At 36.7% G+C, this 27,667-nt stretch overlaps 1 protein-coding gene across 1 annotated transcript in view; it reads right to left on the minus strand.

Moving 5' to 3' along the window:
• The window catches only part of LOC121630509 (leucine-rich repeat transmembrane neuronal protein 4), a 117,767-nt gene that overhangs the window by 81,446 nt on the left and 8,654 nt on the right, over positions 1-27,667 (minus strand). Inside the window, exon 2 of the mRNA XM_041970825.1 lies at positions 24,059-25,620. Coding sequence (XP_041826759.1) covers positions 24,059-25,620 — 1,562 coding nt within the window. The remainder of the gene's footprint in view (positions 1-24,058; positions 25,621-27,667) is intronic.

The raw sequence follows: 27,667 nt of genomic DNA on the forward strand, positions 1-27,667 counted from the left end.
TCATTTTCCAACTGTGTGACAATAGAAAAGTGGCCTCCGATTTTGCAAGGACTTCATTCTTCTTTCTACATCATCCTGATTGTGTGCAAGCTAACATGCCCACAATACCACGCCAAAGAAAAAGGAAGAAAAAAAAAGCTTTTGTATTGTTGTTGTGTTTTATGATTAGATTATCAATTCCAGCCACCTTCCTACACAAATACAGCACAAATGTAGACCACATTTAAAGAGTTAGATTATTTAAATTACAGTTAGCAGAAGGTTTTCAGGTTTCTCTCAAGAAGTTTTAAGATATTTGCCTGTGAGATTTCTGACAACACTGGAAGATCTTTGAGAAAAGTCGCCACCAAGACTATAAGCATTAAATTTTGTGTGGAAGAGAGAGTTATAAGATGTTCTTCTTATCCAGCATTCATTAAATCACCCAGAGGTTGGATTGCTGCTGATACAGTTCATTGTGGGTATTTAGTAGTACAGGTGATGGCAGAGTTTGAATTACTGTACATTTTTACTCCTTTAGATTAACTGGGATCTGAAACCCTGATACATGTAGTGTGTTTCAGACTTGGCAAAAGTCTGAGAATATGAGACTGCTAACTTAATTGCTTTGACTTTAGCCAAACTGTTAAACCCAGAGGTAGTGTCGATGTTTCATGTGGAACAGACAAAGCGATAACCAAAAGGCTCAGCTTGATATGCAGAATTAAACTGCATCGCACAGGAAGAGATGAAAGGCACAACATTGTTCTCACAGCATGGGCCAAACCAGTTAGCATCCCTTTCATTCCTGCATGGCAAGAGCTTAGACTTGCTTAAAGACCATATTCCCTGCAACACCCAACCAGAAAGACAAAAAAAGAAAGAAAAAACCTCAGTTGTCATGGAAACATCCATTGTCCTGGTGACATTGCCCTCATTGTGACAGGCACTTTTTTTACAACGACAGGTGGAATGAAAAACAGCCAATTCTCATTCTCTACCAGTCAGCCATTATATATGAACCCTGCTCCGCCTTCTGTATCTCTCATCCATTTCCCATCTTTGTTTTTTTTTTTGTTGCTCCCATCTTAGGAAGCCAAACCTCCATGTCTATCTTCTGTTCACTTAAAGACACCCCAACACAAACTCGGAGAAATTGTTTATAGTGTACAGACAGCTTCCTCCTGGGGCTCTAGTGTCCCAGAAAGCTTTGCAAACGCAGTGATAGATTAGCTTTCTAAGATTTTTTTTTTCTTTTCCATTTTCGCCATACTTTTTTTCTCCAAACACCAAGGAGCTGCATGCAAATGTTGCTGATGATTTGCAGTGAAATTATGCAGTTGACACTGCTGTATGGATTTTGTTCCATCTCGGTAGGAAACATTTTTTAGGAGAAATACTCGAGTGCACTAGATGTAGACTACATAATGAACAGCACACATCCTGATAGATGTAGACTGTGTGTGTGTTTTGTGGGTTTTATAAAAAGGAGAAAGCTCAGTGAACACTGAAACTGATATGGAAGTAACTCAGAGTCTGTGTAACAGGATAAAATTGTAAATCCTTTCACACGCTCATATCTTGCATATGTTAAGTAATTCTAACCTTGTTATAGGCATAAGTGAAAACAAATCATGGATTTACCAGCAGGAATCCTCTCAAGTAGAGGAGTCACAGTTGTCTGTGCTTGACTAAATTCAGCTGGTTCACATCTGAGGGGGACTTTGGGATGGTTGTTGAGCTCAGAGTTCACTTGAACTCTATCTTTATCTTTCTTGAGATAATATTGTCATGAATTGGAACTATACCATCAAAGCTGGGATAAACTGCATCTCAGCTCAAGGGTATTTGGGAAATTGTTCTGTTTCTTCCCAATTTAATCTATGTGTTTTGATACAACAAAACGTTATGGCTAGGCTAGATGGTTGGTGGTAGTGGTGTCCCAATTCAGGAAATAAATCTCCATCCCTTGTATGTAACCATTAATTTTATCAATAATGAGGAAAAAGGGATAGTACCACCTACTGGTAACAGGAAGTAACTTTTTAGATATATTTTTTCTAGCCCGTAGACCTCATGATCTTCAATCTGCCCAGTCACTGTGAATGGCAAATGTAAATGTCTCATTATAACACAAGAGTTCATCAAATTAAAAACAACATAATCAACTTTACATTTATTTATGGTGCACAAAAAAGAAATTCACAGCATTGCTTCCAATGAAAAACATCAGTGAATGAGTGAAAGGGGTTTTATAACCACTTGAGTCCTGAACCACTTTTTTAGGCTTCTGCTGGAAAATTGCACATACATAATGAAATGAATATATCTCTGTAATCACAATGTCTATTTGAATTCTTTGGCCTCTATCAAATCATTGTACAATGTGTGAACATTATTTCTGCAAAGGGCAACTCTGATAAAGTGAAGCAGAACAAAATTAGAGAGGGTTTAGGTCAGATAGTTAAGACAACGTCTCCATAATGGCCATATTGGCACAGTCTGGCCATCTGTTCTCAACATCCCCTGAGCTGAGGACCTTAGTTTTTATAATGATAATGTACAGAGATAAAATGCCAAAATAAAGTCAGTAAAATAAATTTTACAGTTTTATATTGATTTATGTCCGCTTTGCGTTAGCAAAGCTATATAAACAGAGATGCCAAGCTCATTGAAGTAAGAATAATATATTTCCTGTTAGTTTTTTTTTTTTACAGAAAAACATAAAAAAATTTCTTTTTTTTAGAAAAAATACAAAAATAGCCTAATTATATTGAGTATCTTTATTTTTTTTATTTTTTTATTTTTTACCCTGTCCTGTCCAGCATCCTAACATACAGAACGGTGGTCTGTGTGCCATATTTTGCTTGATAGATTTGCTCTACCAAGGGAGGCATGTAATATACATGGCTGCCCTTGATATTTTTATTATTTTTATTGTAATCTTATTTTCTTTAGTCTTTATATGTCAGTGCCAAACCTGACAGGGAGATAGAGAAAGAGTGAAGCAAAAAAAAAAAAAAAAAAAAAAGAGTTTCTAGGCTGCCTTAAACACACCGCAAAAAAAAAAAAACTAAAACAAAAAAGAAAAAAACAATATAAAATCCCACAGTACTACATGATACATAAAAAATAGGATAATGATGATATGAAAAAGTACAGTAGTCATCAAACGTACCTGCAGAGAAACGTACTAACACACAAACATCAGCCACATCTAGTCAGCAGATGGAGAGACAAGCACGTTTGTGAGCATGCACGTGTGAACGTGCGTGTGTGGCCATGCAACAAGGAAGAAATGTGTGCTTGCAAGGGGGCCGTGATCATGCTGCACCCTGAAGCATCAGTGGGGGATGGGGGGAGCCCGAGGCCCCAAAGGCCCAGCAGGTCCACAGAGCACCAAGCCCAGGACAGCCAAAGCAGACAGAGCAGCGGCCCACTCAGACCAGAGCAGAGGGGCTAGGGGGATCAAGGGCAGCCCAGAGAGGCTAGGGGAAGGTGGGCCCCAGACCCAACCCTCTCCACATACACACACAACCACATACATTCTCCGTGGGGTGTCTCCAGCCCCCCGATGCGGCACCGAGGGCGACCCCCAGGGCAAGCGGCGCCCAGCAGCAAGCCACACAGGCTCCAGGCCGGCACCGAACCTCCACCCCCCGCAGCCCCGAGAGCATCCCAGGACACGGGGGCATAGGGAGACCCCCGCCTTTTGAGTATCTTTAAATAGACTAAGTTTTCAGTTACACTTAGGTAGTTCACTCTTTATTGTTGAAATCGTGTTTCAATTAAAACAGGTTTCTGTTAGTTACAGTCAGCTTTTGCAGAGGATTTATTACATTTCCCTCTCAGCTTAATCTTTTATAATGCAAATGATGGATATATGAATTTGTCTGTCACTTTTCAGTTGCCCCTGCAGAGGTTTTCAATACTTAAAGAATACATTTTTGAGTGGAAAAACAAGCATTGTACAGATCAAGTTCATTCTAGAAAGCTCACCGTTAGCCAGAGCACGGCGAATGTTTACCGCTTAAGTGTCTACTTGTGGGTATTTACCAAACCACATGCTGCAGAAACTAGGCCATGCAAATAATGCCGAGCAGGCCCTGGGAAAGAGAAAGCTAAAGAAATAAAGATGCAGAGAGAACCAAAAACACACTCAGAAGAAATGGGCCACACTGAATAGGCTAAAAAAAAAGAGAGTGAGAAGAAAATAAAATAAAAAATACACCAAAATATATTCTCAAAGAAGAGATACACACCAGTGAATCATCAAGTCAAAGAAAGAAACGCAAGAGGAAAAACTAAAGTCGAGCAGACTAAACAGACTTATTCTCATTGCTCAAGGACTGTGGTGGTTAAGCTTGCAGACTGTATGCAGTATGGCAGTGAGTCACTGAGTCTGTGCACCGAGACCTCGGGCCTACACAGCCTTTGAGTAAGCTAGGATTATAGGTAGGGGAGAAGAGCCAGAAACTGACTCCATTGCATTTCCAGAAAAAAACACAACAATTGGAAGTTCCTTTGTTTGGTGATTTTTTCATGTAGGATTCCCCCTATCAATGACTTTTCCCAAACTGATACTATATTCTATAGTATGCTACAACAAATATGGACAAACTGCACTGCTGAACAAGCTCACATACACTCATAAAGCTCTGATGTTCTACCTGAAACCTAAAGAAATACAATACTATCTGAAATAACCAGAGGGATTCTTTATCTCATCTGAAAGCAAGTTCACTGCAAAATGTCAACCAAAGCCTCATCTAATATGGTGAAGGCAATCATGACTAAGCTTTGACATTTGAAGTATTACTGGAAGGGGGTGGGGTGGCTGGGTAACTTCACCTTAACTTGGTCTCAGTTTCAAAATGTAACTTCCTCCCTACGGATATATATATATATATATATATATATATATATATATATATATATATATATGTATATATATATATATAGATATATAAATGGGAGATGAAAACTCTATTGTGTTAAGAGAGCGGGGGCTATGATGAAAGACTAAAAGCACAGGAAGAAGAAAATCTGGGCAAATGTTTAGTAGACGTTCAGCAAGGATGTGAGGTGACCTTGAAAGCTGTGCTTTACAGGTATATAAAGGGGGAAAGATAAAAAAAAAAAAACTCCCTCAATATATTTATAACATTATGGTCCATTGAAAGTATGACCCATCTGATTCACCTTGTATTCCATAATCTTTCATCAGCTGTTTCCTGCACCTGATGTAGAAAATAGGTTGAATAAATATACTCTTAAGATGCATCTGTATTATTAAAATCCTGTCAGATATTATTTAATTAACTCATGGGTGACTGAGCTGCAATTGGGATAATATTATTGAGTACTTTATCTTTTTTTTGTCATTATTATTATTATTATCATTATTATTATTATTATTATTATTATTATTTATTATTATTTTTTTTTTGGAGATTAATATAATAATACTGTAAAAGATGCATAAATAGGACTTGAAATGAGAATATTTTCCCTTTCTGAGGTTAAAAAGCTGAATGAATAAATAACCAAATTGATAAATAAATCATCTAAATTCAAAATGATGAATATTATATCCTTGCTCAAAATAATGGTAAGAAATAGAAATAGAAAAAAATAAAATAAAACAAACTTCTAATTTGAATGTGTTGTAGTTTATTACAGATAAAATACTAAAAGGCTAAATGTTATTTCACCGCCAATCTCTATCCTTGAAGTATTTTATCTTCCATGCAAAATGGACAAACAAACGCTGATGAGTTAATCATGCAGCTCATTATGAACCCAGTATGGTGCTGGAGAATGTCAACAGTTAGTCTTGATCAGTATTCAGTACGCAGTCTTTTTGAATGGTCATGGCCACTGGTGGAATTACTGCCTCATTATTCTGGGCACAGAGTGAGTGGGTTGGGGCCTCATTGCCCAGCTTCACTAAAGTCAGCATCTTTAAGCGTGGCTGGCTTGGCCCTGGTTACAGTTGCCACTATGCCCTGGTATCCAGCCATGATGGAGGGATGCATCCAGTGTTTGCAGATTACTGTCATGATCTGCAAGCAGGAGGTTCAGCGCAAGGGGCATGTTGCCATCCAACCACACTGTGACCACCTGCATTGTGAAACACTACATATCTCCAAAGGCAATGTGATGCAGGCACTCACAGCCGCCTACAGCTGGGCTTTTGTCCCGTCCTCTAGCGGCAACACAAGTAACAACAGAGAAATTTATAGCTTTGCCTAAGCTGGTCTCTCCAGCAGCATGTGCTTGTTTATCACCACGTAACATATTGTCACCATTCAGTCAAACCTGAAAAGATGGCAAAACAGACAGAGTGGAGAATAGGCAAAAGAGACAAAGAAATATAGTTGGAGAAAAAGAGGGACAGCATGTGGGGAGGACAAGGAAAAATTCAAGGGAAAGTGAGCATCTGAAGATTGGTGAGAGTAATGGACAGGAAGGGGGGCTAATTACGGAAGACTGGTTTAATTAGGCTTCCAGTCTGTATGCGTCTCATCCTCCCTGTGAGCTGAGTAGCACAGGCCACAAACCAAGTCCCAAAAGCCATCCCTTCTATTGTTCCACAGATTTTCTATCATTCATTGTAATGTGTGTTTTCAGGATCAGTGCCCACCACCATGGTCTTTAAATCTATTATTTAAATTTAACAAATTATAGACTACATAAAAAGAGAACAATCATACTCTGACTCTTTAAAACTGAACTTGCATGTGTCATTTAAATGTAAACAGTCAATGATCCCTGGAGGAATTAGACTGACCGGTGAGAAAAGCCTTTTTGTAATACATCTCAGCTTTTTAATTGCATAACATTTATTTGTTTGAAGTGATTAGATACCAAAGGGAAGAGTTTTAAAATGATTTATCCGTTTTCTGTCATTGAGTTGATTTTGTTACACACTGCATCTTGAAGTGTAATTTGCACAAACAAGAAACTTAATCTGCATAATGGAAGAAAAAATTCCAACAAACAAATAAAAAAAAAAAAAAATACATGAGATTTTATCACTTAACACAAAATAAATTGGTCAAACAGCCATCCTCAAATTAAGACAGCAGAAGTAAAAAAAAAAAGCTGATAAATTCATTGATAAATCAAAGTAACACTGAAACTGTCAGATATATGAGCTGTGAACTAACTCAACATGGCTAATATTTGATTTAGGAATTTCTACATATGTTTGAGTTGCTTTTCTTTTTCTTTTCTTTTTTTTCAGTCAGATTTAGGTGCCAAGTAATTCCTGGCTGTGATTCAGAGGAACTTTAATGAATGGTTGGAGTAATGCATTTATGAACTGAGTAGTCAGGAGGAGGTGAGGATGATCATTACATAAAGCCACAATTAGAGACCAAGGTTCGAAGATCCATCCAGATTTCAGTAGAAAAACAAGCAATTTTCCACAACCTTTCCCATGCCCAAACATAACTGTAAAGCATTTATTTATTGATTATATTGTTGCAAAGAAGCAGATACTTATATATTTTATATAAACACATGAGCTTAAATACATTTCCTCTAAAATCTGTATGTGATTTTTGCTGTTGCAGTTCAGCTGGATCAAATTAAAGGGATTAAATTCCTTTGTCACATCTATAAAATCTAAAATGAAAAGCTGTTTATCTTAGTATACGTAGTTATATAATCAGTTTTGTTTCTGAGCTTATGTACTCGCTTCCTGTCCTGGGTGGATCAATTCAATGCGAGCTCTTCTCTTGTAAAGAGGGTAAAGAATAGTGAAGAGGACTCAGTTTTGGATGGATACAATAAGCTTTATCATTTTATTCAACACAATACCTTCAGTGACTTTTTCCAGCTTTCCTGTGATCAAAATAGAATGAAAAGGCTTAGCAGATGATGGGAGATCAGTGTCAGTGTCCATTTCAATCTCTATAAGAAAAGAAAAAGAAGAAAACATCCAGAGACACAAGTGTTCCTTCGACAAAGCCTTCTAGAGTCTTTATAGAATTAATGTGGGGTTCAGTTGGGGGGAGCTGTGTTCAGCTGCTCTTGTGAAAATATTTATGTATTGACAAAAATACTTCAATTCTTGGAATCACAAATTCTCTGTTCCTTATGCAGATAAGAGGGGCACATATCCCAAGCCATAAAATAATTAAAATCTGCATTTAGCTCCACTTCACCTAATGTGCTTGGATGCTTGTAGGATACAATATGATGGGATGAATATTTATTGCAAGTCCTAGTTTTGAAAGGCTGCATGAAGAGGCTAGAGAAACAGAAAGTGGAAAGAAGCTGGTTTTGCCATTTCTGGCCTGATTGACGCCCCAGCTTGCAGCAAGTAATTCATTCTGAGAGGGAGGCACAAGTGCCCCGCTCCTTCTCCCAGCACAAGTTTATGATAATCCTAATAAATTATGATGCTCTGCACAGACATTAAAAACTCTGATTGGCACTAAATCAAACAGGCTGTGCCTCTCAGGTCAGAGAGAGCTGAGAGTGTGACTGTGTGTGCGCCCTGCTCTCCTTTCCGACTATCAATTTTTCTCAATCCTTAAACCATACATTACTGCTGGTCCACCTACCCATTTCTCTCTCCGCTTTCCTTTTGTCTACCACTGTCTTTTGACTCAACTTGTATTTTTCCATTGGTCTGTGGTGCACCTTCTTTTGCTGTTTACCTGATAAAAGCAAGAGAATAAAATGTAACAATGATTTAAAATAAAAAAATAAATAAAAAAAAAAAAAAAACAATGGACATGTGAGAAATAGACTAAGGCTCTTAGTACCAAAGAAAGTGTGTGTTATTGTACCTTTTGTTTATTTGTCTTGATTCATTCTATGGCTTTGTATGTACGTTCATCCTTTCTGTAGATATTTTAATTCATGACTGAATGGATAACCAGATTGACACAAACTATTTTCATCTCACTCAAGCTCTCATGCACACTGGGCAGATTATTCTACCTTCATCAACCAGAGCGGTCAAAGGTGCAAAACATCAATTTGTTGACGTGAATCTGGTTAACCTGATGCTGATTACTGCCCTGCACTGGCCCCTATTATGAAGAGATTAGAAAAAAAAAAAAAATCCACCTACCTTGATTAGAAAGACTGGAAAAAAAAATCTGCTTAACCATTTAATTTGTGATTAGTTAATCACTTAAAGGATAGAAATTATATATATATATATATATATATATATATATATATATATATATATAAGAATGTAGACTTTCATTACTGTGGGTCAAGCACAGTGCTACTTCAGTAATGGCTCTCTGAAAATAGCACTGTTTAAGATTATCTACTGTCATTAAACATTAAAGGGCTTGGTTTTGTCACATGGCAAAGCAAAGAGTGTTTTTTTTTTTTTTTTTTTCCTGAAGAATTGAACAATTCAAAGAATTAGATTTGAATTGAGGATAATGTGATTAAAGTGTTCTTTTCTCACTTACTGTCATCCATTTTGGGATACATCCCAAATCTAATGTTCCTGAAAAAAGGTGAGAACATCTAAAGAATTTCATTTGATGATGAATGTTGTAATTCAGAAGACAGTGACCCCATCTATTCAGTCTGGAGGCATTAATGGTGGTGATGGTGGTGGTGTAGTATGTGTGTGTGTGTGTGTCTGTGGGTGGGTGGAGTGGGGTGGGGGTGGTGTATGTGTGTGTGTGTAACCATTTGATAAAATAAAGTATGACCCATAGGTTCAGAAAATTATTGCACATCTAACTGGACCATTTTTGCATTCCCCATGATCTATCTTCAGATTTATCATGCGCATTTTATGAAGGACATTGCTGAAGACAGACAATGAAAAATAAAAAAAAAAAAAAGATGCTTATTGTTCGCAATAATTTTCTGTATGGATTAATACATTGTTTCTCTCAACCAATGGCAGATGCAACACATCAGCACCTCTTCAGATTATCCCCCTGCCTGTTCTCACTGGTCCCCTTTTGGTGTCATTGTCTATAATAGAGGGAAGCCCTTAAAGGCCGTTTTCAATGCAGTAGTTAAATTAAACCATAATATTTTCCTTATCAAGTAGCTTTGATGTTTTACATGCACCATAATATTTTTGGTCCCTAAACCTTACCAATTTGTTTTAATATCTAAACAGCTCCTTTTGATTCCACCAAATATCCAGTTAGTTTTAAATCCACAACCAAAACAAATAGTCTCAATGTCTGAAAGTAAACAAGTAATTTTGATTCCTAAAGCTAACGAAATAGTTTTGATGCCTAAACCTAAACATGTAGTCTTAGTTTTAACATTCTTTTAAAGAGGCACTATGGAACTTTGGCAGATATTCTCAGGAATGTGCCCATTAACAACATCAAATTCAACATCCTGCATCCTACCTGCACTGTATACTCTCTTCAGACAGTGAAAGGCAGTCCATTTTTGACTATTGTATTATCTCTGCCTCTGTCTCTTTCTTTTCCTCTCTGTCTCTGATAATGTCCTCTTCCGTTCTGCTGAATCATGCCATGCCACTGTGCACTGTCAAACAGCCAATGTGTTGATATCTACTTTCTAGCATGTGACATGTTGCAAAAAGCAAAACATAGCTGCAATGTCATGCAGTGTCCCAAAATAAAAAGTTGTGCAGTGTGGTTTATCAGGCTCCAAATTCAGAAATGTACATAATAAATGTCACTGTGCCATCAAACAAGTAAGAAACACAGCGTTTTAAGGTTTGGAAAGTTACATTGTGTGACTTTTATTATAAGGTATGGTCTGGTCCACTTACTAAGCCTCTCAAATAGTATATGATTGCTTGGTAACCAAGGTACAAATTACAAGAACATTAGTATCCTACTCAGTGGAATTTCAGAGGCATTATTCTAGGTATAAGGCATTGCAGTATTATTAAATCTGATATACTAAAACCTGGTAGTGAAAGAGAGTATATACTTGGTCCCAGGCACACTGATCCCTTACTACTGCATAAAAAGTTACAGCAGCAGGTTCTTCAGTGTTTTGACTTTGTTTATTTAATTTGTCTTGTATCCATAACATACAGATACTGGAAGTCCTTGCTTGTGTGTGTTTCTATACTAAAGTCCTGACACTGCAAATCTATTTGACTGAGATGGAGACAGGCAAAGTGGTTAATTCTTACTTCTAAAAGAAAGCCTGTAAATGCAAACAACAACAAAAAAAGGTATTAATGTATACTGAAAGCAGGGGGGGGTCTTTTTACTCTTTTGCTTGCCTCACAAGTAAAGGCATCTGACAAAGAAAAAAAAAAAAAAAGAAAGCAACAATGCCATTATGATATCCATTTAAATTCCAGAACCCTATCCTATAACTCGAAAATGTGAAGCATTAGATGCCAATATATATGAGACTCAAGGCTCAGGTGGGTTTTATACTCATTTTATGATCATCATTATCTGTGACCATTTTTACATTTCATGAGATTGTCAATGAATACAGAGCTAGGCCCTTGTCCCTAAGTAGCCTCACTAGCTTCATGGCACAATCAATCCCCAACGTATTCATTGTCAGTTTTGTCAATACACTGCTTTTATTACCCAGCTAATCCAATCGATAAGAGGGGTCGTTATATTTTACTGTTAAAGACGTCCTCAAATTATATGACATTTGCTCTACAGGCCTTGTTACACTATAAGGAAGGTTTTGTTTGAGCAGAATGTGTGTACTGGAGAAAAATAACACTAGAAACAATTTTGCCCCCTCTCCATTGTTTTTAACAAACATCCCAAGATGTCTTTCTGTTATTGCCGGAATATCATGCACAAGCAAACCATCTGACAGGAGTTATTCTTCTAACATGTTCATATTACATCCTTTGCAGCTCGGACACGTGAGCCTAGAATACTAAAGTGAAGCTGCAGGATAAGCGAAGTCATCAGTCATGAGCGGTATACATTTTTTCTGCAGCAGAAGACGACCTGCATCAGGCTCCTGCACTGAGGCCATGTTGAGTGGGATGTTGGAGGCTGTAAGAGACAGGTAATTAACTAAAAAATAATATGTGCTTGACACAGCAGAGGAAAGGGCTTTAAAAGAAATGGAAGACACAACAGAATGAAACCTCCGAGAATAGCCTAGCTGGAGAGATGAAGGTTACTTTGTGTGCTGGCATGAGAGAATGCAGCACAAGCAGGCAGCCTGCTCTGACACCTATGTAATGTAAAAAGATCAAACTTTAAAGGCATTGGAAATTTCGTTAGATTTCCACATCAGTACATTCACCTCACCCACACTCTTTCATATCATATATATATGGCATTTTAGACTGGCAACTTATTGCAGCAAGATAAGAGATGTGATGTCTGAATGCTGAATGGTTTGTTAACACATAGACATGAAAATGTTGTAACTTTTGCACACTTTATAAAAATATGATATGATAATACTGTTCATAAAACTGGCTGAAATTATTTGAATGAACCTGAAAGTGAAAGAGCACAATTACATGTAGTAACTTGAGTTTTCCCTTTCTTTTCATGTTGTTTGTAAAAATTCATGTCAAATAGAAATGATGCCCTCATTCTATTTTAATTAATAGGAAAAAATAGAAAAGGAGAGAAAAAAGAAATTATTATCATCAGGTTTAAAATGAAGTAATTATAGCTGCTAATGAACAAGAACACGTGAAATATTACTTTTACATTATTTTAATAATGAAAAAGTAAGCCAACTATCTATGGGCCGTGATTTAGTAGCTTCAGAACCCCTACGGCAGCAAAAATGTGACATAATCATTTTTGGTACTCTCACATTGTACATTACTCTTTCAAAGTTGCCTAGACTTAAGTGAGATTTGCAGGCATGCGTTTTTGCACAGCTTTGCACAAGTCCTGTCAGCGCATTTCAATCAGGTTGATGTCAGGACTTACTGTTCTGTTGGATGACCCAGTCAGTTACATTTTAGCTGTCAGACAGATGGCTTCATATTTCACTTTAGAATATTTTGGTATACAAAAACATTCACTACTGCAAGGTGACCAACTCCTGTGGCTGCAAAATAAGCCCAAACCATTTCTATGAAAATGCTTGGTTTTCACCACATGTGCTGCTGAGCATTATGTCCAAACATCTCCACTTGTCCCCTCTATCCAAATGATATTGTTTCTTAAGTGTTGTAGTAAATTCAGATTCAACTTTGCATATTCCTTTTAAAGAGAAGAGGCTTTCTACTGGCAAACCTTCCAAACAAGTCATATGTGTTCCGTCTTTTTCTAACTGTACTGTCATGAACTGTAACATTTAAGATGCTAACTGAGGCCTATATAGTCTGAGCCGCAGCCCTCAGGTTTTGTGCAGTGTGTCTGAGTATTGCACGATCTGACCATGACTTGAACTTGCAAGGAGATCTGCTCTGAGAAAGACTAGCATCCGCCTTTAATTTTTTCCACAAAAAGATTATTGCTGATGTCTTTATTTATTTAGTTTTGCTTCTTACTACCACCTTTCAGACATGTTAATTGGACACATTTGCATGTGTGTTACTGTGTGAGTATATGTATGGGGTTATGGGTATAAATATGTAGATGTGCATATGTACACATGGCTTCAAACCTGTGTTAAAGATTGCATTCTTATTGTGTTGGTATGTTTTATGTTTGGTACAACAATGTTGACATTTCTGGAATTAATTAAATAAAAAAACTGATACTGTGTTAATATACGCCTGAATGTCCCACACTTATGCTTTTAAAAGTTTCCAGACTTGCTGGTGTTTGCTGTTCACCTTCTAAATTTTCATAAACTGTAGATGTTTGTTCCACACATTGATTTTTGTAATTGAATTATGTGTTTATAGCCTCATACCTAAATCTAAAACTTTAAAGTTTAAAACAGGGTGCTTTTTCTTTTCTGTAAACTTTTCTCCCAACTTCACTCAAATAAATCATTAGGTGTATTTGAATAAATATTAAGAATTCTACAGTCTTGATTTAAAGAAGCCTTAGCATTATTTTCTCCTGTTTTCTGTATACTTTCATGATTGACACATCAGGTTTTGACTAAAAGCACAGTTTCATTCTCATGCAGACACTTTTGAATCCAGGTTTAAAAAAACAAAACATTTCTTTTGAGTCTATGCATGAAATCTGCACGGTAACTTTTTAATTTATCTTGCTTTTGATAATTTTAATGTAATTTGTGATTTTATTGTGATTCCTGCGATTTGTATTATTTCTTAATATCATTTACTTTGAATTGTCCTGCACATGAAATGTGCTATACAAAATAAACTGCCTTGCCTTGCATTAGGACACAGTGATGCTCCACATTGATCTGACCACTTAAAGAACTCCAAATCTGCTGGGTTCTGCCTTGAAAAAAAAAAAAAAAAAAAGACGGACAGCTGTCTGCAGAGAAGTCTTCTGTCTATTTGACACTTGCCAGTCTACAATAGCTGAGAAATCTGGATGGCTGCCTGATACTTCTTGCATTAATAAGAACTTCTCCTTTCTGCTTGTCGAATGCTCCATCATGTTGAATGTGATCCTCTGCCAGGTGTTCACCTGCCTGGCTATTTTATTCCATTTCAAGTCCCAGTTTGTCCTTTTTGCATGTTGAACTCGCAGGACAGGTTGATTTAAATACTGTCAGGCCCAATGATACCACAAACAGCCCTCAGCTCTATAAAATGAATGGGTTTTTTGCCTGGAGGTAATACCATTATGACTGCATTGTAACAGTTTATCACTACTCTATTTAAGTCATTACCTGACCTGCGGCTTCTAATCACTTTTCAAGGTCAAAATCAATAAGTGGGAGGGCATGGCGTCATATATGAGGCCACAAGGTCAGGAGTTGAAATAATAAAGATCTACATTTTGACATGCCAATGAGAACAAGAAATCTAACAGGATAAACTGTCAGGCAAGCTGATAAGTTCTAATCAGTTAAGTGGAAATGAGGTTTATTAAAGATAAACTGGAGCCTCATAAGTGGAATAATACAAAAACACTGTTATTCGCATGAAAAAAAAAAAAAAAAAACATTTGAAATTCAGTTGAAATAAAAACTAATTTCATGGATTTTAATGTATTGTTCCTGTGGAGGTAAAAATCTGTGAGATCTTTGTTCAATCCTAATACTCCGTCCACCCACACCGAACTGCAAATGTAAGCTCCCACTCTCTTTCTTTAGAATATGCATTTTAATTACAGTGGTCAGCTATTTAGGACAAGCTACACTGCCATAAAAACCTTTTTCTTAAAGTAATGAATAAAGACCTTAGTTCCTTGATAAATACAGTCTTGAATTTTAAGTAAGATTCTTGACATTAAACTCCATGAAACTTATTAAAATGAAATCTAAAATGGACGTTATACCGGGATGACAGGCCAGTTATGCTCGACTCATTGTGGATTTATTTAATAGCACATCATTTTCTAGTGGAAGGGAAAAAATGTCTGCAGTTTTATCAATATAGATTTCTAAAACCTTTTACTTCCTACATTTAAATAAAAGTTATAAAAACTGTCTGTCATAGACATGGCTTGTTTGCCTTTAACCTCTTTAATGTACATTACTTCAGAATGATCAGACAGATGTCCAGATGTGGCCACAATAAGATAGATGTGGAAGAATGAGTGATTTATATTTATATTGCCATGTACTTTCTGACTTGCTGATTTACAAGTAGGACAGACACTATACAGCCTATTCATTTTTTTTTAAATGACAAGAGGAAATTAGACGTAAACATACTAATCTCCTTTAAACTCCTTTTACAGTCGTTCATATCATGGAAATAATGTAATAACCAAAACAACTACAACTAACAATAAAAAAAATCAAACTTAAGTTAACTTTTTTCTTTTTTTTTTTTTTTTTTTTGTATTTTCTTTAAAGCTGCACCATTGAATTGTTTTCTTGCACTGTAGCACCCCTTAACAAAGGCAAATTCAGCATGTCTTGCATCCTGTCTCTTCTCTGAGCTCTCTTCACCCAATAAAACTCAGTCAGATTTTCACTTTCTCTCTTTCTTTTCGTTGCTTCCTTTGATGACGTCATTACGTTTTTCTTTGATGAATCAACTATGGTAACGTTCAAAACAGCCAGTATGTTGATGTCCAGTTGTTGGTATATAAATGTAAAACAAACACAGCTGTCATGGTACGCCACAGGCTGGGGAGAAAAAAAAAAAAAGAAAAAAAGTTGTGGTTTCCTGAGGATACTTCAGGGCAACGACAGAAGCGTCCCTTGAATTACGGCTGTGTAAATGAAAGCAATCATATTGATTTATTTTTTGAAATTACAGAAAAAAATGCAAATATATCTATATATTAGGCATTAGCTAAAAAGCTGAGGGTGAATATTAAATTAATGCATAGATGAAAGAAGTAAATAAATAAAAAATATGGATTGCTGTCATAATTCTCTGGTGGGCAATAAGTGTCTTTGCAGCTGAGACAGTTCCTCATCTTGAAGATGAAGAAGCTGTATGAAAAAAATAATTCATGCTGCTTAATATGGTAAGCAATGATAATTTATTTTGGGAAAGAGTATAAAGCTTGTTTTGAGAGGTTTAGCAAAAATATTAAATTAGTACTCAAATGTCAAGCACAGCTCTCATTAAGAGTATTCTCTTCTGTCCATTCCAACCTTTCATTGCTTGGTTTTAGTCTTTCTCATAACATGTTATAATAAATGTTTTCATGTTTAAGAAGTTTTGTTGAAACAACAACATTTTGACATGATGTTCACCTATTATAGCAGGAATTTATTTCACCTCTGATGCATAAACATAATGACAAAACTAAGGAAAACCAAAAACTGGCTGCTTTGAGGTGGGGCTTAGATTTCATTGCTACTTTACCATTTGGTCTCTCTCAGTGGGCTCCAGTTTATCCCCTCACAGGTAGTTACAATATGTCACACTACCTCCCCCCTCCATATGGTGGTCTCCATAGAAGCATCAGTGTAAAATAACAGTACTTCATCAGTTATTGGTGAGGCAGGTATGTGGAAGTAAAACAGAGAGACCTTTTTATAACCAATGATTGAAAATGAGCAGACTAGAAAGCAAGAACTCCAGATTGAAATGGTAAAAGATCTGAAAATCGCAGGGAATCGCAGGAGAAAAGAAAAGATATCAGAGAAAGTATTCCTTAGTGAGCTTAGCTGTAACAAAACACTTGGGCTGCTTTCGCAAAAAAAAAAAAAAAAAAAAAAAACTACAAGAAAAAGAGAAGAGTCTTGCCTCTTTTCCAGGTAATGTAATTGTTGTATTGGGGATCTAACACCCTCATTAAGCATGGATCAAACAGCAATGCAGGAAGCAGCAGCATGGAACCAGAGTGTGAAACAGGCAGGATTAGAGGATGAGAGAGATGTTCTCTCAGACAGTGCATGTTTGAAAACTCCCACATGGTTAATTGTAGACTGAAGACAGAAGCATAGAGAAGTTTAGCCTCCCCACTGAATTACTGATAACACACTTGCCCTTGACTAACCTCCCAGCATTTTTGTTATGTGCTTTGAACAGTTAACAGTTTAAAAAAACAGGATTTTATATAATAGTAGGACAACTACATAAAAAGGCAGAGAGGAAAAGAGCTCTTTTTGGAACAATTACTGCATCTATATTTTTCTCTTTTCATTTAAAAAATGTAGTTGTTATATATAAAAATGCTTTTTCATCTCAGTCTTTCAGTTAATCAGAATCAGAATCAGAATCAGAATCAGAATCAATGCTGTAAACAGGAGTCTAGAAAATGGATGGATGAATTAATGAACACTTGTTGAAACTTTTTTTTTTCCTCAGATGTCTGTTCAATGAAAAAATATCCAAATAGTTTTTTTTTCCTTTGATATTTTTTTTTTTTTTTTTGTAGTTTTTCAAATTATCATAATAATATTTGCATCCACAGTACCAACATAAATTCAGAAAGAAGGTTTTCAAGCCTTTACATCAGGACTTTTAAAGACAAATCGGGGTCATCCAAGGAAATCCTCTGGAAAAGAGCTAATAAACTTTTCCCTTGCCGACAGCTACCGGACTGCCAACAAATATTTAAAGCTGGTTTCTTGTATAAACTATATAGATCAGAAATTTTAATTTATAGCATGAAAAAGAGAAAAAAAAACTCTTGACTGAGCTTTGAGAGCAATAACCAACCAACCTTTTGGACTCTAAAAGCATATTTTGAAGAAGGTGTCAAATACTTATGAGTCTTTGGAATTAGACTGGGTTCTTAAAAAATAAATATAGTGGCACAGAAAGTGCATGATTGTGGTTTAGAAAATGTCAGCAGCAGTATCAGAAGAAAGGATGAGGTGGTAAAGTCAGAGGGCAACCCTTCTGGCAAAGAAGCAAAACTAGTTTCAAAGCAAGCTATGAAAAGGAAGGCTTAAATTAAGCTGACAAAGTGGACTTGGCACTGAATCAAAATCTATACGAGAGAAGAAAATTTAAGTAGTTTTGTGTCCACTGCAAAAAATTGATGCTTGCATAGATCTTTTAGATTTAGACTGCTATGGGGCACAAATCAGAACAGCAGCGAAGGCAATAGATATTAAAGAATGATGATAGGGATGCTAGGCACATGGGTATTTTACAAAATGAAAAGAAGTTTAGTAATATAGAGAAAATCTTCATGCCACTAACCTGACTTTTAGCGTAGAGGGGCAAAGGCATGAAATAATAAATTAAAATATGTGATATAAGCCACAAAAGCAGGTGAAGTCCACTGAACACATCAGCAGTACAGCTAGAATTAAACTGATCAAAGGAAGATGAAATTGAAATTAAGGGAAGATCAAATAAGACGTGAGGACTGTACTATTTTCATGTATAGTTTGCTAAAAGATTGACAATGCTAATGTCAAGTGGACCTGGGAGATGATAACGGACAATCATGTGAAGAGGTTCCCGTATAATAAGACAGATTCCAAATCAAAGCATTGAGTGACACAGGTGGAAGAAACAATTCCCTCTCAGGGATGAACGGATGTAAGCTCTCTGTCCTCAAGCCTGAGGAGAGGGAGGAAGGCTGCGAGGTGGGCAGAGTGTAGCAGGTGCTGCCATGTTCTGTCGGGTGATTTATGTCTATGTGAAGGCAACAAAATGTAGAAACAAGATCGGAGCACATTTGAGATGAACTCGGGACTTTCTGGACTGCTGACTGATAGCTCCTGTCTCCTCACAACACAGTTTCAAAATGAGACACAAGGGCAGATAAAGCTAGACGGGATGCATTTTCAGTAATAAAGTAGAGAGAAAAAAGTTTTAAAAACAATGAATCTGCATAACACTCGGTCTTTCCTAATTTTCCTACAAATCCAGTTGGCTCAAGATTTATCTAGTTCATTTTTGGTTTACAGAATGTACTGGATGGAGAAATAGAAGGCTCGGTAGATGAATTCCTTCACTTATTTATGGCCTATTCACAGTTTCACTGTAAAAATTCCATTTTAAGCAAGAAAAAATATCTTTGTTAAAAAATGTTTTGTCTAAAAAAGGAAATCAATCTCATCAAGCATGTTTAGGTAGAAAATGTGTCTAATTTAACAAAATACAACTAACCTTTTCTTTAATAAGACATCCTAGCTAATTTTGAGCTAAATCAATAATAGGGTATCAAATGTTTTGCAATAAATTCTGTAGAGGAAAAATATGATATGTCTTATTTTGAAAATTAAGCCACCTGTATAAACTTTCAATTCATTCATCCACTCATACATTTTGTATTCAACTTATTCCAATTCAGGGTCGCAGGGAAGCTGAAACCTATCCCATCAATTAGCAAGCTATCCACTTTGGATTGCTTGCCAGTCCATCACAGGATCACCGCTCAACTTCATACTACATGCATTTTCTGGCCTGCTGCATTGTATTAAATGACAGCAGTTTGGTTATTGCAACATTTTACAAATAACCACTCTCGAAAAAAATAAATATAAAAAAAAAAAGTCACCGAGCATGAGAGCAACTAAAATAACTTGATTTAATTTCTTCATGTTGCAACAAAGAATTTGGTTTATACAGTATGATCAACGTACTTATATACTGTATGAAAAACTAACTGATTGACTTAGCTAGAGTGATAGGTTTTTTTGTATTTTTTAAGAATTGTAGTTTGACACATTTTGACAAAAATATTATTACAATAGCTACAATAATAATGCCAGTTCTATAATAAGCATGTCTATGTGCATTATACATACCATATAAACCTCTATTCCATTCTGAACTGCAAAAGGACTGTATATTGTATGTCACAGTTGGCTGTCGGAGGCCATCTATATATTGTGTTGAAGTGCGGAATTGGTTTTTTGATCTAGCTTGTCTAGTTTTGAGGCACTGTTTAGTCTTCCATTAGACTAAATTTCATGCTAATAAAAAAAAAAATTCTTGTCAATCAAAATTTTCTTACATAATCGGCAGATATAAGACAATTTGGTTGAATTTAAGGAACATTTACTTCTTTGCAGTCGGGGTGCTTATGCAGGGATGGAGGGAATGATGGATTTAGATAACTTGCGGTCCATAAAAATGAAAAGTTTCTTTTGGGAACCATCTTAATAATATGTTTAATTTCTTTTCACTGCCTGGATTTAAAGTAAGACAATGTTATTGCAAATTTGTCAACAGCTTCTAATATCTCTGCATACTGATGTATCACAAATACTCCTAGGACAAGTATATCCCAAAACAGTTTGCTGGATTCATCTCTGATGCTGATTTGGCCCTTAGTGTTATTAGCATGGGCTAATTCCTGCTTGATTTAGTGAACAGGACAAACAGGAGTCAGCAAAATTGCCACATTTTGTCAAGTCAAAATAAACAGCCAATGATAGGTGTAGAGATTTCAGCATTTCTGGCTTCTAACTTACACTAAGAGATCCTGTGAGAATGTCTGTGGCAGTTTCTTGCAATGGAGGCGGAAGGTACCTTTCATAGATACCATCCAACTGGAACCAGATATAAGGAATGAAATGAGTATTAAGAATGAAATTCAGCAATCTTATCTCCGATGTGACAGACTGTATTTTTTTTCTTTGCCTTTATCTTTATTGTGAGAGTATCACCTCCTCCTCAGGTTTGTTAATTCCTCCCGATTCCAACTGCAACACTCTCCTATTGTTTGCCTCACATTGCTGACATTAACAGTTATTCTAATAAATACTGAAAGCATGAAATTTTATGCTTTCTGATTGAAAATGTGCAAGTCCCCACATGGACCACCTGCAAAACGTAGGTCACAGCTGGATAATTCTGACTGACATAAAATGGCTCAATAGAACTGACCAGCCATACATCAGTGAGTGCTCTAAACGTCAATACAGAAAACATGAATGCCATTTTCAAAGATTAGGTTTACTGAAAATATCATACCTATTATCTATTGATCTGGTTAGTCTTTGAACATGTGTATCCTGGTGTGTAATTTGCAGTTTAACTGGCAAATTGTTTAAATGATAGAAAACAGAACAGTTGTAAAATCAATCAATAAAATAAAGTAAAAAAAAATATGAATAAATGGTTTAAATGCTGCTTTGAGGTGTTATGTGTACATGAGTGAAGAAATGAGAATGTAATGAGAGATAAATGTATTCCAACTTAGAAAATTAACCATTAAAGACATTTTTACTGTTGTAGACAGAGCAGTAAAAATGTTGCAGCCTTTTAAAGATTCATTTTGAAGTTATCGTGGTGAACCTGAATGCAACAAAATATCCTGCAGGATTTTAGTGTAAAATTTACAACTATTTGAATTTCAGAATTCATCATGTGTTCTTTCATTAAGTTGTTTTTTTTTTGTTTGTTTTGTTTTGTTTTGTTTTTTTCCAATTAGAGCTTTTCAAAGAGATGTACATTTACACTGACAACAGCTCAATTGTTTATCTTAATTGACCTTTGTCTATGTTAAATTGTGATATGAGTCTGAGAAAGTGAGTTTTCTATCTACAATGTACAGTCAATGTCAGGCTAAGGCGGCTCTGTACAAGAAAAGGGGAAAAATATGAGGGTTTGCACTAGTGTAGCACCCATCATAAAAAGAGGCGTTGTCATGGTTTCTCCAGTTCATTGCAACAATAATGCTTGTTGCTTTTCTGTACATTTGTGTGGAAAAATTCACTAAATTGCCAATAATGGGAAGAAATTGTAAGCAAATTGTTAATTCAAATTGTATAGGTTGGTAAAGTCATTTAGTACAATATTTTTAAATCTAGCATTATTGTTTAAGGGGTTATATTAACTAGCAGCCAGGATTGTTGGGTAATGTTTGGATTCATGTATATTTTTAAAAATGTATTTTGTTGAAGAATGTACATTTATGGGCCCTTTCCTGTCCAAATGAGGATAAAAATTGGATTCACTTCAACAAAACAAGGTTAATAGGCATCATGTCCTGAAATTATTGTCTTACAACCACAGTCCTGAAATTGTGGCTTCTCAACCACATGGACTCATTATTGCAACATCACACAGGAAACCATTTACTTAAACTGCACTAGACAAAATTAATATAAATGGTATTGTCATATTTTACATCTGGTATAAATAAAAACAAGGCAGTAATGTGCCAATGCCTATTTATACTTTCAATCTTTGCATTTTTGAAGCAAGATCAAACTCCTTGGTTTCTTCTGAAAAGAAGATGTCACTATATCCACCAATTCTGCTTTAAAACCTTAAACGATACCTCAAAATGAAGTCAGCTTAAAAGAAATAAAGGCATTGTGTAAAATGCTATTAAATGGCTGAACATTAACAACAGCTGTGCATACTCCTGCAGCATCACAGATTATCGAGCATTATGTGCCACACATTTTTCACTCATCATAGAGCAGTACAGGGGGTTGAAAGTAGCCACTTAAAGCCTTTATGGGGGACAGCAGGACAGGCAGCAACAAAATGACAGCTGTGACTTGTGATCTGTTTTTACAGTCAGCCTAATGAGAGCTACCTGCAAGCCTCAATTTTAAAAAGTGACCTGTCTTCAAGGAAGCCCGATGGTCAATGACAGAAAATAGTAGAAAAGTGAATGACTAAGGCCACCTCCATGCTGTTTCAAGCTCTGAATTTACAGTTGTTTTTTTTCCGAGCCATACAAATGCTCAACAATCTAAAACCTAGAGTCAGTATTAGATAATACAAAAACATTTATAGATTTACTATGGATGGATAAGTATGTTACTTTCAAATGTGGGGTAACTGCAATAGAATGAGAGATTTAACCAAACTTAACCAAAGGGACACAAGGGAACAGTACGTTTAGAGAGAATGGGAAAATCATGTGGGGAAAAACTGGTATTCCAATTTTGTAGTGTGGAAATACTTTTCTAAATAGAATAACTTTTCCAGGTACAAAATATATCAGAAATTCTTGTTTTGCTTGTTTTGTTTTTTCTTATCTCTTTGTGAAATATGGTGTCAATGACCAGTGAAAGTATTCATCTTGGGTTACACATGACTGATCAATTAAGTAAGCAAGTACTAAGTACTAAGCAAGTAAGTAATACAAATGAGTATCTGCAGCCAGCCTGTATGAAAAGAAAGCAAGAAAAGCAGAAAAGCACTGGTGTCCGTGGGTAATGTGACATTTTCCAACAACTATCCTAAATCCATATGTCAAGGAAGGTGAAGTCATTTGCTCAGAGGAAACTATTCAGTGACAAAGCTTTCTGACCACTGAGCTTTTCTCCCCAGACAAAGCTGCTCAACAGAAACTGCAGTTAACTAAACATGCAAAGCACAGAATGTGATATGCAAGGGGGAAAAAACTACCTGAGCAAGCATAAATGTCTTATTATAAGCAACAAAGCCTATTCTCAATATCATACAAAGGAGGACATGCAGTCACTTTCATTTATCTGTATTCCTGTGCAGTTTTGCAGTAAAATAAACATTTGCACCTTAGCAGATGTTAAAGTTTGAGTAAATAAATACCCATCAGAAAACAAGAAATATCTTATCAGACATAAAGTGGTGCTAAAACCATCTTTTCGTTGTTCAGTAAGAATCACAGAACACAGTTAGTGTAATCGTGTAGTAGACTTATTATTTATCAAAGCATTTCTAGTAATAACCTCTGATCTACTAACAGTGGGCAAAGTGTTGCTAAGGTGTCGGTCATACCTCGCATTCTCGGGAGCCCGAGATGGTATAGGTACATGGTCCAGTCCCATTCACTAGCACATCCATGGCCTCAGAATTGGTGGGTTTGTAGTCCACATAGTACTCCTGCAGTGGAGAGCTTAGGGTGCGCTCTGTCTCTCTAGGTTTCTTGCGACGTTTACGTGCTGCTGCTGAGTGCTCTTGCAGCTGCTTGACGCTGCTAGGGTAGCGCTTCCAGGAGACATAGATTACCAACAGGATCATCGCAACAGATAGAAAAAGGGCAACACTTCCAGCCACGATCTTATGGAAGGACACAGGTTCCAAGTCTTGCTCAGGGGGAACTGCAACAGGTGGGGTAACTGCTGAAGATGTGGGACCCCTAAGCGATCCCTCTGCCCTCTTCCCAGAGCTAGTTGGCAAAGCAGGAATGGCAGGGCGATGTTCCGTCTGCACAGGGACACTGGATGGGTTTGGGGGAATACTCACTGGGAGCGTCGTTTCTTGGTTTGATTGGCAAACACTAAAGGCCTCAACAGCATCCATCACTTTCTCACCCTGGGCTTTCTTGGGGGAGGCGCAAATCATGGTGGTCTCCTTTGCCCCTCTAAAGTTTCTCAGCCAAGCCACCAGAGGACATATAGCAGGGCCACAGTCCCATACATTGCCAGCTAAGCTAATCATTGTCAAAGAGATCCAAGCATCAACCACCTCTTGAGAAACATTGGTCAACTTGTTGGAGTCCAAATTAAGAGTCTGCAGGTTGGGCAAGCACTGGTAAACTACAGCATCAACTTCTGTCAGCTCATTCCCTGACAGATCCAGTTTTTGGATGGAGGCCCAGGTCCAGGTCAGACCCTGGCTCATAGAGCGAATGCGATTCCATTGCAGATAAAGAGCCCTCAGATTGTAGAGGCGAGGAAAGTGAGAGAAATTGATCTTTGAGAACTGATTATGCTCCAGATGCAGTTCCGTTAGTTTGACAAGGCCAGAAAAGGCATTCCGAGAGATACTGCGCAGACGGTTGTAACCCAGATCCAGAAATTCAAGATTTCTGCAATCTTGGAACAGACGCATTGGGATCATTTTTAGGGAATTTGAGCGTACATGAAGACTGAGAAGTTTCCGTAAGCCCTGGAACTGCCCAGGCTGCAAGGCTTGTAGTTTGTTGTATGACAAGTCTAAATTGCGCAAGTTAGGGACGGGATGGAATGTAGTGTTATGGAGTGATGTGATCTTGTTGGAACTCAGGATCAGCTCTTTAAGTCTGCGGATTCCCTGGAAGGCCATTCCATCCACAGAGGAAATATAATTGTGGTCCAAATAGAGCCAAATAAGGTGGTTGAGGCCCACAAATTGGCCTGCACGAAGACTGGAGAGGCTGTTGTATCGTAAAGACAGACCTTCACAGCCTCCTGAGAGGTTCTTGGGGACATCACGAAAGGCGCTTGACTCACAGTAGACAATTTTCCCATCACAGCGGCAACTCTTGGGGCATTGGCGTTCACTTAGTGATGGATTTGCCGCCAGCCACACCTGCATCAGGAGTTGGACCACTAGCCAGCGACGCCGCAGAGCAGAGCCTATAGAGACAAAGAGAGGGGAATGCGACAAAAGAAAAGGGATATTAATGTTAAGCATTAAGCAAATAGTTTATTTTCAAGATTTTTAGTTTTTGCTTAATACATTCTAGACCCTAAGAGGATTGTTGTTTATCATTTGTGTCCAAAGATAAAGTGGGAGGAACAAAATAGATAAATGCACACTCTGAAAGGACTTATTGCTTCAGAAGATGAGCCCAACAATCTTCACAGTTTTTTTCTTATATTTTCTGAAGAAGTGTCCTAAGACAGTCTACACTTCTTTGCTTGGATACTTGCCTTTTAATTACAAAGTAATGATACAGATTCAAAAAAGTTAACTATTTCTTGCTAATTTTCTGTGTCCCGAGATGTGTACATCAAAATAGAGCATATTAACCACATTCATTCATTCATTCATTCATTCATTCATTCATTCATTCATTCATTCTCTGTACTGCTTTATGCATTACAGGTTGTGGGTAAGCTGGAGCCTAACACGGCATTTAAGAGTTGAGAGGCAGGGTACACCCTGAACAGGTCACCATTGCAGGACTGGTGACTAGAGTCCATATTAACCTCTCTTTAATCTATATATAAACTAACCATCAGAATCAAAAAACAAAACTAAGCTTTGAATGTCACACTCTAAGAAACGTCTGTAAATAAAGGACCAAAGGTACTATTAAAATTTGAAGGAATTTTCTTCTGTACCTTTTTTACTGTGGTTTTACCTGTAATTTTTTTTTAATTCACGCATTGCATCTTAGGAACAAAAATGCTTCTCAAAGCTCAATATTCCTGGAGTCCTGTATTCTGGAGTCATCTGAGATTAGTTTTATTACTCTCAAAATGCAACTATTAAGTTTGACAAAGGCTATCCTAATGACACATCTCCAGATTCACAAATCCACACTACCAAGTGCACAACAACTGAAAAGGCTCATGGGAAATTCATATTCAACAGGAATTTTACTTGTTGTGATTGTTTCCCTGTAAATTTAAATTATGTGCCTTACTGCCTGTGTGGTGGTTACATTTAGACAATGTTGTTGGGATGGTCCTGTCTGAATGTCAAAGTTGGCACAGTGAATGCAGTGGACAGTACAAGAAGTGACACCCACCCCCTCCACTACTAACTGTGATATATTTGTTTTGCTCGGAATTGAAATGATGCTGGTTAAGAACTAAATAACTGATCTTTGATGAACTTAATTAAATCACTTAGTACTATTTGAAGCAAATATATTAATTTTGTTAAACTATTGTTCAGGGGGTGTCACTCTGTGAATGTAACAGGGCATGTGCTGTAGAAGTAATTTTCTGTTTTAGGATTAACAGAAGTGGCTGTACAGCTTATGGTAAAATGTCCTGGTACTCGGAAATTTTTCTTCAAATGCAAGTTAATTATAAATGAAAGAAAACATTTTTATCTAGCAAACTGATGAGTCAATGCCAGAAGATAGACACTAAAAGGGATTTAAAAAATTCTGAAATGGTTGACCTCTTTTCACATCCTTTAGACATGTGTCAGATCTGTCTTTAAATATTCTCCACCTGCCATCTCTGACTTTCACATTCACATTTCTCCTGTGATGCAGAGATTTGGGCATTTTTCTGCTTCCCCTTCTCCAAAGTATATTTTGCTTCTTGTTTCTTTCTTTTATCCAACATTGCCAAATTCACCTTTCAGGTCTTTTCATTTTTAGACTCCAAAGTTGTCGTGTTCACTGTTTACACCTTTTTCCAAACTTCTCATGTTCTTTACTCTAACAGCTTTGTCAAAGGTTTCTGTGGAGAGTATGTTTGATAGTAATTCATTTAACATTGTACTTTCCACTAAGCAGCAATTGCAAGTGCAGTTTATTTCATTAAGCAAGTATATAGATGTTCCTAATAAAAAGCAAAGCACAGCAGCAGGTAAGAATCTTCAGTAAAAATTTTCTCATTAAATAAATGAAAAACTTGTGGAATGATCACTGGTGCCAGACGTTCTGAAACATTTATTTCTGAGAAAGGCTAATAGCTTTAGATTTTCATGTACAAGTAG

The sequence above is a fragment of the Melanotaenia boesemani genome, chromosome 19 (genome assembly GCF_017639745.1).
Source record: "Melanotaenia boesemani isolate fMelBoe1 chromosome 19, fMelBoe1.pri, whole genome shotgun sequence".
Lineage (NCBI taxonomy): Eukaryota > Metazoa > Chordata > Actinopteri > Atheriniformes > Melanotaeniidae > Melanotaenia > Melanotaenia boesemani.